Raw genomic sequence first — 16047 nt, 5'->3', positions numbered from 1 at the left:
TTAAATTATAAAATCTCACAATATTGTATTTTTATCTAATAAATACAAACTTTTGAATAATAATGTATAACCTACTATACTAGCTGAAATGTGCATTGGATCCCACAATGCAACATGCTTGTTTAACATCATTATGCAATGAGATGTCTTACACAATTTTCTAGAGATATTGCAAAATAACTCCAAGACACCGTCATGTGACAGTTCTGAAGAAAACAATGTTCTTCACACAAACATCCTACATGTTTGACTTAATAGGGAACTCAATTATATTTCCATTCAATAAAGCGGCAGAGTTTAAAAATATACAAAGGCTTTATTCAACCATTTAAATATGTACAATTTCTGTGATAAGACAGACAGCAATTGATCATTTCATTAATAAAACATTTACTATTTTTATAAAATCTTATAAAACATTTACAATACTGAAGAGGCTGTTTAACCTCCTTAAGTCTCTTTTTTTGGCGTAGAGGATGATTGTAGTTTTTCACTTTGTGCAGCGGCCACAAATGTGGCCAAATTCACTTCACATTTAGGAAGATAAAACATTCATAGTTTTAAACGTCTTTCAAAACAATTAAGATCCTAAAGGTAGTTCTTTAAAAGTTAATTTTCCTGCCTGTTGTTCAGAGGCGACGGACGTTCCATTTGCTTCGAGCCGAGCCGGCGAGGAGTGTTTTCTGTGAAGTGGAGGAGGTCCGGACAGTATTGCGGCACGGAGCGGAGCTGTGGAACGCTGACTGACACAGTGTGCAGAACTCAAAAGCACAGCTGGCACGTGAGCACACGGCCCTCTTCATGGCTGCGTCGTACCGTGCTGCAAAGCTGCAGAGGATACACGGGCGCAGAGATTCATCCTGTTTGAGCGACTGGGCAACCTAGAAGAAAACACCACCATTAAAATCAGCTGCCAACCACATGCAACTATTACCAAAGTCATGCGTTTATCAGTAAATACAGACGCAATCCGGTGTTACTGGGAGATTTCTTCTTTACCTCGTGAAACTGCTGGAAGCGACTTGACTTGGATGCGTTTTGCGCTCCACCCGTCTGGCACTGCGGCTTCTTAACAGCCTTGTGAACGGGTGTAGAGGCGACGGTCTGCACGCAGGAGAACACCACCCTGCTCAAGGCGAAGTGCCGTGATAATGAGCCCGCGGAACGACCGGAGTCCTGAAAGCAACAAAGACAAACAAACTATTAGAACTGGAAAATAGCAAACAATTATAAGGTTCCCTTCCCTTTTGAACAACAAATAAAGCACACTTTTCTACCAGGGATTCTGCAGGTAGAAAACACAAATTCAATGTTCTTTAAAGGTCCAGGAAGCTCACACTGAGTTGCATTAGCAACACTGAAAAGTTTGAAAATGCTTTAAGCAGATCTTTATTAGTGTATTTGGGAGGGGGGGAGAAAAAAACACTGTAGTCTTGTTTCCTGAGAAACTAGGTTTATGCCTAAATCAAGAACAAAAGTGCCAATGAAGTATGAAAAGTCTGCTTTATTCAAAAGAAAAGTAGCATACTCCACTGACAAACATGGTTCGTGTTTCATTTTTCACCTAATATGTTAATCTCTCCATCTCCAAATAAAAGGATCTTAATTTTAAGGATGTTTAGATATTTGAACGTTGAAGACAAGACAAAAATACTGAGGTTATTGAATTTATTTGTATTTTTTGCAGTGTATGCAGCATTTAATTAATGACTTTAGAAATCTAAAAATGTTGGCTCAGATTTAGACCATTATAAGGCCTCCGTTGGTTGACAGGTGAATCGATAATGAATTAACTTTAAGACCCGCAGAAACCTGCCCACACTATTTTTGTCATGTTGTTGCAAACCCATAACTTACTTTCTTCTGTGGAACATAAAAGATGGTATTTTGTAGACGGTTCATAATCAGGTTCGGGTTCCATTATATTTTTTGGGAACTGGTTATAAACATCCTTCAAAATATCTTTGGTGTTCTGCACAAGAACATCATGAGTTTGGAACGACATGAGGGTGAGTAAATGACAATTTTCCTTTTTTTTTGGTGGACCGACCCTTTAAAGTTTTAATAAAATTGCACACTGATGAATCACTCCAGTTTTGCCGTTCTATAAAGTCTCTCACCCTTAACGTTCTTTCTGCTTTTCTACAGCGCCGAAGGGCCACCTGATCGTCGCAAATGACTTTCCGCCACGTCCGGCTCACTTTTCTGCAGCTGCAAAAGACCAAAAACAATCAGTCATTCTGATTCACATCAGAGTGAGATTCAGATCAAGTCAGAGAAGTAGTAATAAAACCGAACAGGGTGTTACCTTACTAAGTCGCAATCTCCCAACAGGCCCAATATCCTGGTAAGGATATGCCTCATGTCTTTCCTCAACAGGCCGCAAAGGATGTCCACAAACTGCCGTCCCATCTTCCCACCGATCACATTATGCAGCCTGTAATTCTCAGCCACCTTATCGACGACGGTCCAGTCGTAGCTTTTGCTCTTTTTAAAGCTCTTAGCCAGCTCTCTGCATACCTCCTCCTGAAACTTCATCACGGGCAGACAGGGCGTGGAAGGACACTCCACGGCCAAGGATTGAGAGGACGCACATTTCTCTTCACTCCTCTCCAGAGAGTCCACGCCATCCACGTCCCCGTGATCCACCCGGCTGTTTTGGAGGGAAAGGTAGCCGCTGTCCTCGGTTAGGCCGCTACTGCTGATAATCACCTCATCGTCTGATGCCACCTCTAGAGAATGACGCTTATTCTGGAAGTTTTCTTTATTGTGGGGGCCTTTGCTTCTGGTCTCCATAGGGGTGGAGATGTTGGGGGCTGTTTTCCGTGGCGAAAGCCTGTGACCCTTCACTTCACCGAGGTCTGTTTCAGCTTTCTCCATGTGGCATAAAACTGTTGAATTGTCACTGTAGCTTGGACACTTCATACTGAGGCCGATCCAGATACAGTAAACTAGAGGAAATGAGAAATAGGTTAATGTTTGCACAAATTGTTGATCCAGGTTACATCTCAGCAGTAAATGAGCATTTTACATAAACCCACATAGGCCAGACTACTAGTTATGATATGTACTACTAGTATATGAGGATATATGTTAGTGGAAATGCTGACTCTCTTGAGGTTTACGTGTCTAGTAACTTGCATCAATATAAAGAATTGCATAACATATACATACACATATATACATATATATAAAATCCAAGGTGATCCAACCACTGTTTAAGAACATTAGCCGGACTTCTCGTTTTAAGCTTTATAACTTCAGTATTAAAACACACTGATAATGCATGTTAAAGTACATACTTGTTATTCCTAATATTCAATGCGTTTAAGTGTTACCCAGGTGTTGCATTTGTTTATACGCGATTTATTTGTGTTTTTAATTTTGCGCGCATTCCTGACGAGGCTAACATTACTCGCGATGCACCACATGCTAGCTTAAAAATAAAACTTCAAATCTAGGTTCTTGCACTAAAATTGCTCCTTTAGTTTCTTGGAATGCTTTCCAGAATATAAATAGTTATATTATATTTCACAAAAATGCAGTAATCGGAGACTATCACATAGAGGGAAACACAAACATGGCCGGACAGCTAATATCTTTTCCTTTAAAATCCTCTTTAAGAGCTGAATTTTAAAAAACGCAACATTAATAAAGTATTCTCTTACCTCTAAAATATAAAAGCACTTTTATGTATTCCTCATATGTCGTTGGAGACGTGTCCTGGTCGCTGTTGCAGTAGTAGCACAAGCTTTTAAGCGGCAACACAATGGTTCGTGAGTTCAGGGAAAAAGCGCCACTTGCAAATGCATTTGAAATTTGGCGACCAAAGCTTCTAGCCAATCAGAGCGCAGGAGGATACATTTAAACGACCGGCAGCCAATGAGAGCGCTGAGCGGACGCCTGCAAGCGCCACCCAATGAAAGACGCGCTTCGGAAAAAAGCGCCTTTTTGAAAAAATGTCAAGAGAGATGGACTTTAAAATTGTTTTATTATTGGAGGATTTAAAAAGCTGTGATTTAAAATACTGGTAATCCTGAGTATGTGATTTCCAGGTCTAAGAAAGTAATGAAAAATGAATATATCTGTTATATTCAGCTCTAAATATTAACATTTTTTGCACAAGAAATTGCTCTTTGTGAGTTAAGACGCTACAAAATGATTTTCAAAAAAATCTCAACTGTTGGAAAAGTTGAAAACGAAACAAACAGCCCACCTAAACCATTTCACACCATGGTGCAAAAGTTCAAGAGAAAGCAGAGAGTGCTCTTCAGAGAGATAGTGAGATACTCTTTTGTCCTCAGACTAGACGCAGTGCTTACAATTCAATCTGACACCCACAAAGCCAAACTTTTACACATTTCTTTATTGCCAGCAAACAACTACTGATTCTGATCATCGTCTTCAAGAAGGTCCAGAAGCGATTCCTGTTCAGAAAACTGTTGCAAAAACACAATCATCTCCTCCAGCAGTTCCTCTCCTTGTAAAAATCCATGCACGTCGTGAACGGTTTTTCCGATCCTGTGATCTGTGATCCTGTCCTGAGAGAAGTTATAAGTCCTGATTTTCTCTGATCTGCCTTTGGTGCCAATCTATTACAAGAAAAGAAAAATGCAGTTTATATTTACCAAATAATATCATAAGACTTGTGCTGTGCATTGATAAAGTTGTTCACAACCCAATCAAACACGTTTCCGGGTAAAACAGGATATTTAAAGAAAATAAATGTAGGGCGGAAATTTACTGGATCATGAAGTTATTTCATAGGAAGAGCAAGATTATATTTCGCTAAAAGACTGTAAAGACTTTTTATTTTATTTACTTTCCTGTGAACGATTCATCCGTGCATGTTATTCAAAAATAATGTGCACTGATGAATCATTCACAGGAAAGTTCATTCAGGGAGTAAATAGGGTCAATGTTGATTTCATGCTAAATTAATAATAAAAAGCGAATTAATGACTATACCTGTAGTTTTCGAGCCTGGTATCTCTTACTGGTCTCCTCCTCCAGCCGGGCGCTGTAGAGTTTGGCTCGCAGTAACGTCATGGCTGTCTCTTTGTTCTTGATCTGGGAGCGCTCCTGCTGACATTCAGCCACTGTGCCTGAAATCACAACAAAACATAGAGATATCTCACTCCCAGTGACCTGCAGGACATGAGAAATGACTAGAAAAAGGAGTTTAATTATGTCTATCTATCTATATATAGACACACAATACTGGTCAACAGTTTGGAATAATTAAGATTGTTTTTATAAATCTCTTATATCCACCAAGGCCGTATTTATTTGATCTAAAATAAAATAATTGTGAAATATTAGAATTTTAAATAACTGTTTTCTATTAGAATATATGTTCAAATGTAATTTATTCCTGTTATGCAAAGCTGAATTAGCCATTACTCCAGTCCTCTGCAAACAAAACTGTTTTCAGCACTGAACATAATAAGAACCATTATTAATAATTGATAACTGGCAATAACTGAGCATTAGGATGATTTCTGAAGGATCATGTGACACTGAAGACTGGAGTAATGATGCTGAAAATTCAGCTTTGATCACAGAAATAAACAGTTATTTGAAATTGTAATACTATTTCACAATATTAATGTATTTTTAAAGATAAATATAGATAAAACACAACAGTATTAAGAATTAAAGAGGTATTTACAGTATAATATTTCCATTAAATATGTCACTCTGAAGTCCTGCTGACCTGTGGGGAGATGGACGATCCTCACGGCGCTGTCGGTGGTGTTGACATGCTGTCCTCCTGCACCACTGGCTCTCTTCGTCTCGATCCTCAGATCTTTGGGGTTGATGGTAAATGAGATCTGTGTGGTTAAAAGAGAGTGCAATACGATGTATAAGCACACACACCTGAATACTGGCTTTCTAATTAAATCCTGATTCTATTTTAATAAAAACACCTAATCTATCATGCATTCCTGAACCTCTATTAGAGCTGTAGTACCTCAGTGGGTTGAGGAAGTATGGCCACCGTCATGGTGCTGGTGTGTATGCGACCTTTACTCTCTGTTTTCGGGACCCTCTGGACACGATGGACTCCAGCTTCAAACTTTAACTTTTTATAGCTGAGTGGACCACTGATACTGGCTGCTGCACGTCTGATGCCCCCTAAACAAACCACAGACACCACTGGAAATGAAGGGTCAAGGCAACCAATGCAATCCCTGACACAAATGCACCCAAGCAGATATTATTATTAAGCATTTATAGAGGATAGGAATAGTCAAATGTGTCAACCTAGTTCACTAGATGTGACCTCCAGGATGCCGAAGCCCCAGCCATGGAAAGCAGCAAAGTTCTGATACATATCAAAGATCTCTGTGGTAAAGAGCATGGCTTCTTGACCTCCGACCCCAGCGGTGACCTCTAAGACCAGGTCACTCATGTCTGATTCCTCCTCTGGGATCAGAAGAGATAAAATCTGAAATACAGAACACAGATTCAGTCTTACTTGGTTTGAATGACTAAATTGCTACTACTTGTTGTACTGCCTTAATTTAATCCTTTGGTTAGCATAATTTAGATATTTATATTATACTCATAACATCATTAACGTTACAACAAAATTAATATTATTATTGCTAATATGAAATATTATATTAATTTCATACACAGTAGTCAAACTGTTACTACTGCCTTAATTCAATTAATATATTTATATTAATATTATATTAATATATATTAAATAATATCAATAACAATATTATTAAATATATTATAATTGTATACAAAATGTGTATAGATGTAGGTAATAATTTGTAATAATATATTATTTATGTACACACTCACAATAATAACATACACATATATTAATATTAGATATTCATTTCTAGTTCATGCACATTTACTTTATATTTATTCAACTTGATAATTTATCATATATTATACTAATATATTAATAACAGTATTTAATGTACATAATTTCATATATTACATAAATATTAATAATTAATTAATAATCAACATCATAAACAATTATAATTGTATTATTAGTATGAAATATTTGTTTTATATATTATTTTACTTCATGCTAATTTGCTTGATAATGATAATGTATAATAAATATATCAATGATACAAAAATACTACATTCATACATAAAAACAAATAAATAATGATCCTTAAACGGCATTATTTTCTTAAAAAATACTATTTTGGAATAAAAATGCATGAGATTCAGCCATAAAATCTGTAAGTGCATATGTGTTATTCATCTTATTCCTACAATCAATAAGGGTAATTTACTGAAATGTTAACGAGAGCGTCTCACACCTCACCTTTTGTTTGAGATCTTGCATGGCTGCTAGACAGGCTTCCTTCTCGGACTCTGCAAGCTCGTGTAATTCTGGGTCATTATCTGAAATGAGATACAGATGCAAATGAAATGCCACCCTACAAAGCTTTTCATTTCCCAGTTAACTACCTTTCAACAAGTCCTGGGTGTCCTCCAGCTCCTTCTGTTTCTCCTCTAATTCTCTGATTTTCTGGACCAAAGGCCCAAGCACAGAGAGGTTAGTCCTGTTTATTCTCACATCCTCATCACCCAGTGTCTGGTTTTCAGTATTGAGGGACTGCAAGCATGAGTTATACTCCATTTCCTTCTTCTTCAGGTAGTCATGTAAAGACTTCTTGTTGAAGATCTCCTCCACAGACAGTATTTTAGTGACCATCGCAGACTGGGATGTATGAAAGGCTCGTTGAGCGTGTGATATCGTGCTGTGAATGGCTGGACATCCTCTAAAGACTCCTGGGTGTGTTGTGATTGTCCTGAACAGTGTCCCATTCACTGCACATGAAAGACGCTTACTAAAGCAAACCACAGCCATCGCCACTCAAGTGCTGTATTTAAAGTGAGCACTTAAAGGCAAATAAAAGCATTTACCATATAAAAGGGCTTCCAACCATAGTAACTTTATTGCAGCCTACAGTTGACATCTATGAAACACAACATTCACATGTGACTGTGCGCAGCTTCTTTTTCCGGGTAATACATTTTTCAAAATAAAAGTCGAAAGCACCCTCGAAACACAGACTCAAGAAGCTCTGATATGTTTTGGTTGAAAAGCGTTTACATTGCCTAAAAAAATGGAAATTGCTTTGTGGAATAAAATAAAATTAAATTAAATTAAATTAAATTAAATTAAATTAAATTAAATTAAATTAAATTAAATTAAATTAAATTAAATTCAGAAACATGCTAATAGAGTTTTAATAAAATATTTTATTAATAATTAATTTTATCATTTACATTGTTTACATAAACGCTTTTTATATAAACAATAGATATTTTTTTCTAAATCAAGATGATGTGATTATATTGATATATCCTGCGTTATTTTAAGGTAAACATTACATTCATACATTATGATATTTTTACATATTTTATACAAACAATATATTAATATAATGTTTTAAAATCTGACAGTCTCCTATTTGTAAAATAACCTAGTCATTAAAAAGTATTTGTTTATAATGAATTACTAGAATAAATACTAGAATGAATTCCATAAGGTGTAAAATCAAGATAAATTGCACATAACCAAGCGACAGTAGCACCTGAAACCAGTAGATGGGAATATTGCCAAACGTATTTATTTTTTTATTTGTAATTTCATTTACACTCTTTGAAAATAAAGGCATTTTATATAAACAATATACTGATAGAATATTTTTAAATCAAGGCCATCTACTATTTATAAAATGCTGTAATTATTAACAATATTTTATAATAAAGAATTTATTAGAATAAATTCCCATTTCAACAGCGACACTATCACCTGAAACCAATAGATGGCAGTATTGCTAAAGTATAGAAAGGTTTACACTGGAAGATAATCAGTTAGCTACATGTTTTATTTTTGAGGCCAAACAATAGGAATCTTTGTCAATGTTTATGATGTTGTATAATAATCCAGACACTGCAGATTTCCATCTAAAATGAACATCTCCAACTCTTCTGGTCCTCTAGACTCTCTTTTTGTCAAAATGCATGTTAACAAAGACTACTTTATTTATTTACTTATGAAAACGTGCAAACGGACATAATGTTTATTAGACCTCATTACTCATACACTTGAGTCTTAAACACAGATTACAGACTCACTCTTCCAGAGGTTTACACAGTTAACACATATTTGCCATTTATTGCAAAAAAATCAACTTTTTCATGTTAGTTCAACTTTTTTTACAAGAATGATATGAACTGATGCTTTATTAATTTTTGCGAATTAATAATGCATTTATCAGTTGCTTTTATCTGAAGTGACTTAAGGAGGAATACAGCAACAACAGTACAACACAAACTGTTTGATAGTAAATGTGGGTGCAAATATTTTATGTGTAAAATTAATATTTTGTTGTATCTCATTCTTGCATTCTTTAAAAGGTTTTGTGAACGTGTAAGAGTTACAATGTAAAACAGAGCCTGTAGGTGGTTTAATTCTCGCTGGGGGCCTTTCTGTGACCCACAGAGTGGGAGAAAGGTTCAGAAAAAGGTTTAATCCTCTGCAAAGTCATGCTGATTATTTAGAGAAATTACGTAATTAAGGGATTGTCTTTGTCTGCAAACTACTAATACCTTTGTATGCCTCTAACTGAACATAGGAGACTCGCACAATACAGTGGCTGAGCAGCTGGAAACCCCTGCCAGTGAAGTTTGTCTTCATATGTCAAGATGATTACTGACAGACAATAAGTGTTTGTTCATTTATTACACAGATGCTCTCCAGTTGCCATTGTCTTTGGCTGCATTGTTCTCTGATTAGTTGAGTTTCATAAGTCCTTTGTGTACATACATAACACCCACAAACATCTGAGAACAAGCCCTGAGAACATAAAGGTTGCATTAAGATTTACAAGTAACATTTTGGTTTTGTTTCAATTTTTTTAATTGTCTAATTTATACAAAATATATAAAACATGTGTCATTATTTTTAGTTAGGGCACCTAAAATATTTATTATAATGTGTTATTGTTGTTAAGGAATTTTCACAATTTATCTATGCATGATGGACAGACTTATGTCACATATGGAAAGCCATATGTGACCCTGGACCACAAAACCAGTCAATTTTTCGAATAAATAAGCTTTCCATTGATGTATGGTTTGTTAGGATCGGACAATATTTGGCCGAGATACAACTATTTGAAAATCTCTAATCTGAGGGTGCAAAAAAATCTAAATATTGAGAAAATCACCTTTAAAGTTGTCCAAATGAAGTTCTTAACAATGCATATTACTGATCAAAAATGAGGTTTTGATATATTTATGGTAAGAAATGTACTAAATATCTTCATGGAACATGATCTTAATATCCTAATGATTTTTGGCATAAAAGAAAAATTTATAATTTTGACCCATACAATATTTTTGGCTATTGCTACAAATATACACCAGCGACTTAAGACTGGTTTTGTGCTCCAGGGTCACATATTTACTTGAATAGCAAAGACATTTTATGAGCTTATCTGAATTGAAAGGCTACTAGGAGTAAGTGTACATTTCTACATTTGTACATAATTCTGTGAACTGCAAAAAAGTTGTTAAAATATGATTTCTCAATCACAGCACCAAAACACATATTTATGTGCATTTAATAAAAAAGTCAGTTTTATTACATTGCATACTTAATATATACAATTAATATTTTTCTAATATATATTATTTTATAAATTGATAACTCCATTTTTTGAAAATAATAATGTGAATGTATAAAATATTTAATTTCAAACATGGAAAACATTATGCATATATTATAGTATAATAATATATTTAAATAATTAATAATGTAATTTAACTTATGGGTTTCCTTTAAATAGTTTTAATCACATCTAAAAATATGAGCCGAAAATATATGAAAAAGAGAAATGTGATTTTACTTTAAAGTGTGATCAGCTAAGCATCATCCATAGTCTTGTGTCAGATATTGCTGAAAAGGTCTCAACTAGCTAGAAGCATAAAACCAGCATAATTGTTTCAGGCAGAGTCCAAACAATTTCAAGTACATGTAAACAGCATACACATTCGGCTTTTGGGCCGTGATTTGGTTTGTACCTTTAATAAACACATAGTACGGCCAAGAGAGCGTAACGCGCTGCAACTTCAGAAAACACATGCAAATAGAAAAAGCACCAGCGAATCAAGAAAACATCTTCATCAATTTGACAATAGTTGCTGCAAATTTGCATTTGCAGTGCAAGTGTTGTCAAATTGATGAAGATGTTTTCTTGATTTACAGGTGTTTTTTTCTATTTGCAGTGCGTTTCTTTATTTGTTTGTGTTGTGAGCATTTGCAGCGCGTGTTGTAAAATTGAAGTTGTTAATTTGCAGGTGTTTTTTCTATTTGCAAGGTGTTGAGCTCTCTCGGCCACCGTAACATAGGCCTGTATTTATTTAGTGTTCTTGATTCAATGGAGCTCAAACACAACATATCAAGACGCACACATCCTGAAATAATGCATACAGAGTGGCTTTACATGCTGCTTTGCTAAAGCTAAAGTCCATCCGGGAATTTCAACCAAAACACTGTAAAAAATTTCAGACCTCCCCAACTCAAAATTTTCTAGTGACTGGTTACATCATATTGAATTTCTGCTACTGAATTTTATCAATTGTGGCAACAGTCTGTTAACATTGGCTCAATGAGAAATATATAATAATACATTGAGCCAATTGGGTAAAAAAGAAGTCTACCAAACCAAGTTATTGGCCCAATTAAATAATGTATATTGGTAAATGTATATTGCTAAAGCAGCCTTACTGAATGGTTTATTCCCTGTTGTCCCAAAAGAAAAGGAAAAATTATTAAATTATATACACTAAACACTGCCACATTTGAATACTTTTAATGAAATATACAACAATATTGTGAAAATATCTTAAAATGATAAATACATTGAAATTTTCTACACAGTCTACCTTACAAAATCATGCATTTTAATTCTCATAAGATATACACAAAGCTGATGAATTGCACCTTATACAATACATTCAGAAATGTGCAAAAATGTCGAAAACACCATAAAATAATAATAATTTGATAAATAATAGTAATAATTTATCTGAGGTTTAGGTTAATGTCACTGAATATAGGAATCTGAGGTATGATGGGTGGGTTTAGTGGGTAGGGGATCCTGTAGCATTTTTTATTTATTTATTTTTTTACCTTTACACATGCAGATACTTCATATGTTCATGTATTCCAGTGATTCTTGTCCTGTATGTCCTGTCTTTAAATGGTTTTAATTAAATTTTATAATATTATAATTAATAATTAAATGTATAAATATATTTAAACAATATTTTTGAATACAAAAATACACATGAGTATAAAATTATAAATAAATATCATTCTTTATTATAAAATAATTTAAATAACATTAATTACTTTGTTATTTGTTTCATTATAAATGACTAATATCAATTATTTGAATATAAATTCACTATAAATTACTAATACTGATATTTAATTATTCACTTAATTATTATAAAAAGTACACTTGACAGCCAAATGTAGACTAACTTGTGTGCAGCCCACATGCTGTTTCAGGTCAAACCTCCACAACCGATACTGTGAGAAAATCCCAAAATATCAGGCAGATTCCTCTTTAAGGTCTCATTAATGTGCGTTAAGTACAGCCCAAGAAGCTCAGTTTGATTCAGCGTATTCAAATGCAAAGAAACTACGCTGAAATCAGCATAGCAAGGTTCAATATTATCCGTCTGCAGTACCGGAGGCAGCACTTTCAGGACCGCAGTTGTAGGCCCGCATTTCCAGGACCCTAGTTTTGGAGGACCGAAAAAAGTGCCACCAAGGCAGTATTTCCACCCAGTTTGAACTACATTCGAGTTTTAGAGTTTTTTAGTTTTATTACACCCAAATGCTACTTTCTTTATTGCAATTAAACCTGGTTCCTAGGAATGTTGAGTAATTATTGGGTCTAAGTAGCATAATATAATAACTCAAGTAAAATAAACAAGGAATCATGGTATAGTCTTTTCAGTCACTAGATCAACCACATTTTCAAGTACAGAGGGAAGATACAAGGATGATGTATAAAATAATATATTACAACAGTTGAACTTGAACACACACAAAAATCATCTGAACTGAGAAAAAAAATAATAGAGAGAGATGCAAGAAATCTGAATAGAAATAACATATTATTGACAAGACTTTTCCTGACCTTTAAATATTTAAAGCACACATTGTGATGTATGCAGCAGCACTACCTACCACTTGGATGCTCTCCCCTCTTTTCTCAATTGTTTCTCTATCACCCTATTAAATTCTTCCACTTCACTGAAATAGTAAATGGAGAACATAATCACTGCTAGGTTAACAGAAATACTGAAATACTAAAAATAATTCAATTTTCTACTCTTACCTGTGATGATAAGAGAGGAAGGCCTGCTCAGCATCCTGCAGAGACAAATTCTGAAGCCCAACCAGGCCATATATGATGGCCTATCAAAAGAAAATTGTTAATTGAAATATACACTGTACATAAGTAGCATAAGGTACAATATACAGTAGGGTTTGAAAGGGCAGAAACATTGTTACAGCACTCATTAAGATATTGGCTTTAATTCTGATTCTGGCAAAATATCAGTGCTGGTACTACTAGATGTGCTGCGTTTGACACTGTCAATCATAACATACTTCTAGAGAGTCTGGAAAACTGCGTCGGGCTTTCTGGGATGGTACTCAAATGGTTCAGGTCATACTTAGAAGGGAGAGGTTATTAGGAGAGCGTAAGTCTAAGTGGATGTCTATGACATGCGGAGTCCCACAAGGCTCAATTCTTGCACCGCTCTTGTTTAGCCTGTATGTGCTCCCACTAAGTCAAATAATGAGAAAGAACCACATTGCCTAAGGAGACAGACCTTAGTTTCAGTAGTCATGTCAAAGCAGTAACTAAATCAGCATACTATCATCTCAAAAACACGGCAAGAATTAGATGTTTTGTTTCCAGTCAAGACTTGGACAAACTTGTTCATGCCTTTATCACCAGCAGGGTGGATTACTGTAATGGTCTCCTCACCGGCCTTCCCAAGAAGACCATTAGACAGCTGCAGCTCATCCAGAACACTGCTGCCAGGATTCTGACTAGAACCAGAAAATCTGAGCATATCACACCAGTCCTCAGGTCCTTACACTGGCTTCCAGTTACATTTAGGATTGATCTGTTTAGTTGTGCATTTATTGAATGAGCTCTGTGCTACTTGTGCTACACTCTCAGAAATAAAGGTACTGAAGCTGTCACTGGGGCGGTACCTTTTCAAAAGGTACACTTTTGTACCTATTAGGTTCAAATATGTACACTTTAAGTACTAATATGTACCTTTAAGGTACCAAAATGGACCCTTTAGGTACAAACGTACCTTTTGAAAAGGTACCGCCCCAGTGACATACCTTTATACTGTAAATACTGTTACATTTCTATCCTTAAATTTATCTTGTCTATTATTATACTAAGTGCCTTTTTATTTTATACAGTAATTTTATACTTTTACTACATTTACTATGTTCTGTGTGCTGCTTTCTTGTTTTATTGCTGCTGGCCTCTTTCGTTGTATAACTACAATGACAATAAAGTCTCTTTACTTTACTCTTTATTTCTGAGAGTGTACATACAACTGATTGAACTGTATTTGACGTATAGTCATTATCCATCCATCCATCCATCTACAGTATCTATCCATCCATCCATCCATCCATCCATCCATCCATCTATCTATTGTTCTATAGTCCTGTTTTTTTCCTGGATTTGCCACTTAGTGTTTGTAGTAATTTTAGACCCTGAATGCTGACAAATACATTTCCTTCAAAAGATAAAAATAGTTTTTTGGGATTACGCAGTTTACAGAAAACCCCCACACATCGAGGGCTACCTGCTGTTTGATTCCCATTGCTCACTGTGACATTAGCTGCGGGTCATGAAAACACTACGTGACAGAGTGAAAACTACAGAGCGGCTCAGAGTTCAGGGGCGAGGAAGGCCAGCGTGCGAAGGAAGCGCTGAAACGCTGCATATTCCACAAGTGGGCCTTTATGAAAACATCTGAAATATCCAGCGGAGACTCCAGAGCAGTGAGTAGAGGAACGGAAGAACAGATGTAAAAACATTGTCATCCCTTATATAACTATAGCATCAGGAAAACTACAGACCATGTTAAATAAACACTACAGTTTGGTTCACTTTCAACATATGGACACAATAAGGCAAAACACCAGAAGAATCAGACAACAAAGCAAGAGTTTATGCTCTAGTGTGAGAAAGATCGGAGAACTGCCTGAAGACACTCATGTACCTAGGGTCACTTGATCCAACAGTAATATAGATTTTCGAGAACAGATAGTTTGTGAAAACAGTAAAAGAGGCCCATTATGTGAAACTCATGATGTTGAGTCTCATGATGTGTTTAACCCTTCAGAAAGAGTCAGTTTTTACCTATTTCCACAAACAAATATCTTCCAAATACCACACAGCGTTTGCCATTGGAACAAGACTTAGTCTTAGAGTTAAATAATATGCATGTTTTAAATATTCACGTTTATAGAAGTAATTGTAAAATGTTTGACCGCATCATAGAGTCATCATATCATACAATATTAAATAACAATTATATCAATCAGTAGCCACATTTAATTTCAATAGGCTAAATGTACAACGGTCATCCCATAAAAGACTTTTGATCCCATACCTAAATGTTTAATTTAGTTAAAACATTAATAGTATCAATATTTTCTATTATTTTAATGCATTAAACAACTGCATTAATGTTATTTACCCTAGCTATAATAAATATGAATACTTTTATTAATTAAATTTGGCCCAAAATATTGTAGCACCTCATTATAACACATTTTATTCTCCAGTGCAATTATATTTCTCATAATACACTTTTTTAGTTGTTGAGGTTTATTTTTAAATGGTATCCTAGCCTGTTTTAGGAAGTTCAGTGGGGTTCAGTTTTGATCCCAGGTTAAAAGGTAGGGTCTCTTTTCATGGTCAG

At 35.1% G+C, this 16047-nt stretch overlaps 2 protein-coding genes across 3 annotated transcripts; both read right to left on the bottom strand.

The window, feature by feature from the left end:
* Positions 1-299: 299 nt before the first annotated feature.
* LOC306882314 (F-box only protein 5-like) lies at positions 300-3804 on the bottom strand. The gene is made up of 5 exons (XM_079436855.1): positions 3669-3804; positions 2309-2951; positions 2121-2211; positions 1000-1176; positions 300-881 (listed from the first exon to the last, which is right to left on the bottom strand). Exons 2-5 carry the CDS (start codon positions 2923-2925, stop codon positions 630-632), a joined length of 1137 nt encoding a protein of 378 aa, XP_079292981.1. The 5' UTR covers positions 2926-2951; positions 3669-3804; the 3' UTR covers positions 300-629.
* Positions 3805-3973: 169 nt separating this feature from the next.
* Positions 3974-8032, bottom strand: mtrf1l (mitochondrial translational release factor 1-like). Of its 2 annotated transcripts, none has more exons than XM_079436869.1 (7): positions 7453-8032; positions 7307-7386; positions 6268-6451; positions 5975-6138; positions 5717-5834; positions 4969-5105; positions 3974-4592 (listed from the first exon to the last, which is right to left on the bottom strand). In XM_079436869.1, exons 1-7 carry the CDS (start codon positions 7853-7855, stop codon positions 4383-4385), a joined length of 1296 nt encoding a protein of 431 aa, XP_079292995.1. In that variant the 5' UTR covers positions 7856-8032; the 3' UTR covers positions 3974-4382. The 2 variants fall into 2 exon arrangements, with proteins under 2 accessions (XP_079292995.1, XP_079292994.1); XM_079436868.1 differs by having other exon boundaries at positions 4349-4592; positions 5672-5834; positions 7453-8015.
* Between the last annotated feature and the right edge of the window lie 8015 nt (positions 8033-16047).

This window comes from Barbus barbus, assembly GCF_936440315.1.
Source record: "Barbus barbus genome assembly, chromosome: 16".
NCBI lineage: Eukaryota > Metazoa > Chordata > Actinopteri > Cypriniformes > Cyprinidae > Barbus > Barbus barbus.
Note: the sequence above shows the minus strand (reverse complement) of the source record. Positions and strands in the feature narration are given on the sequence as shown.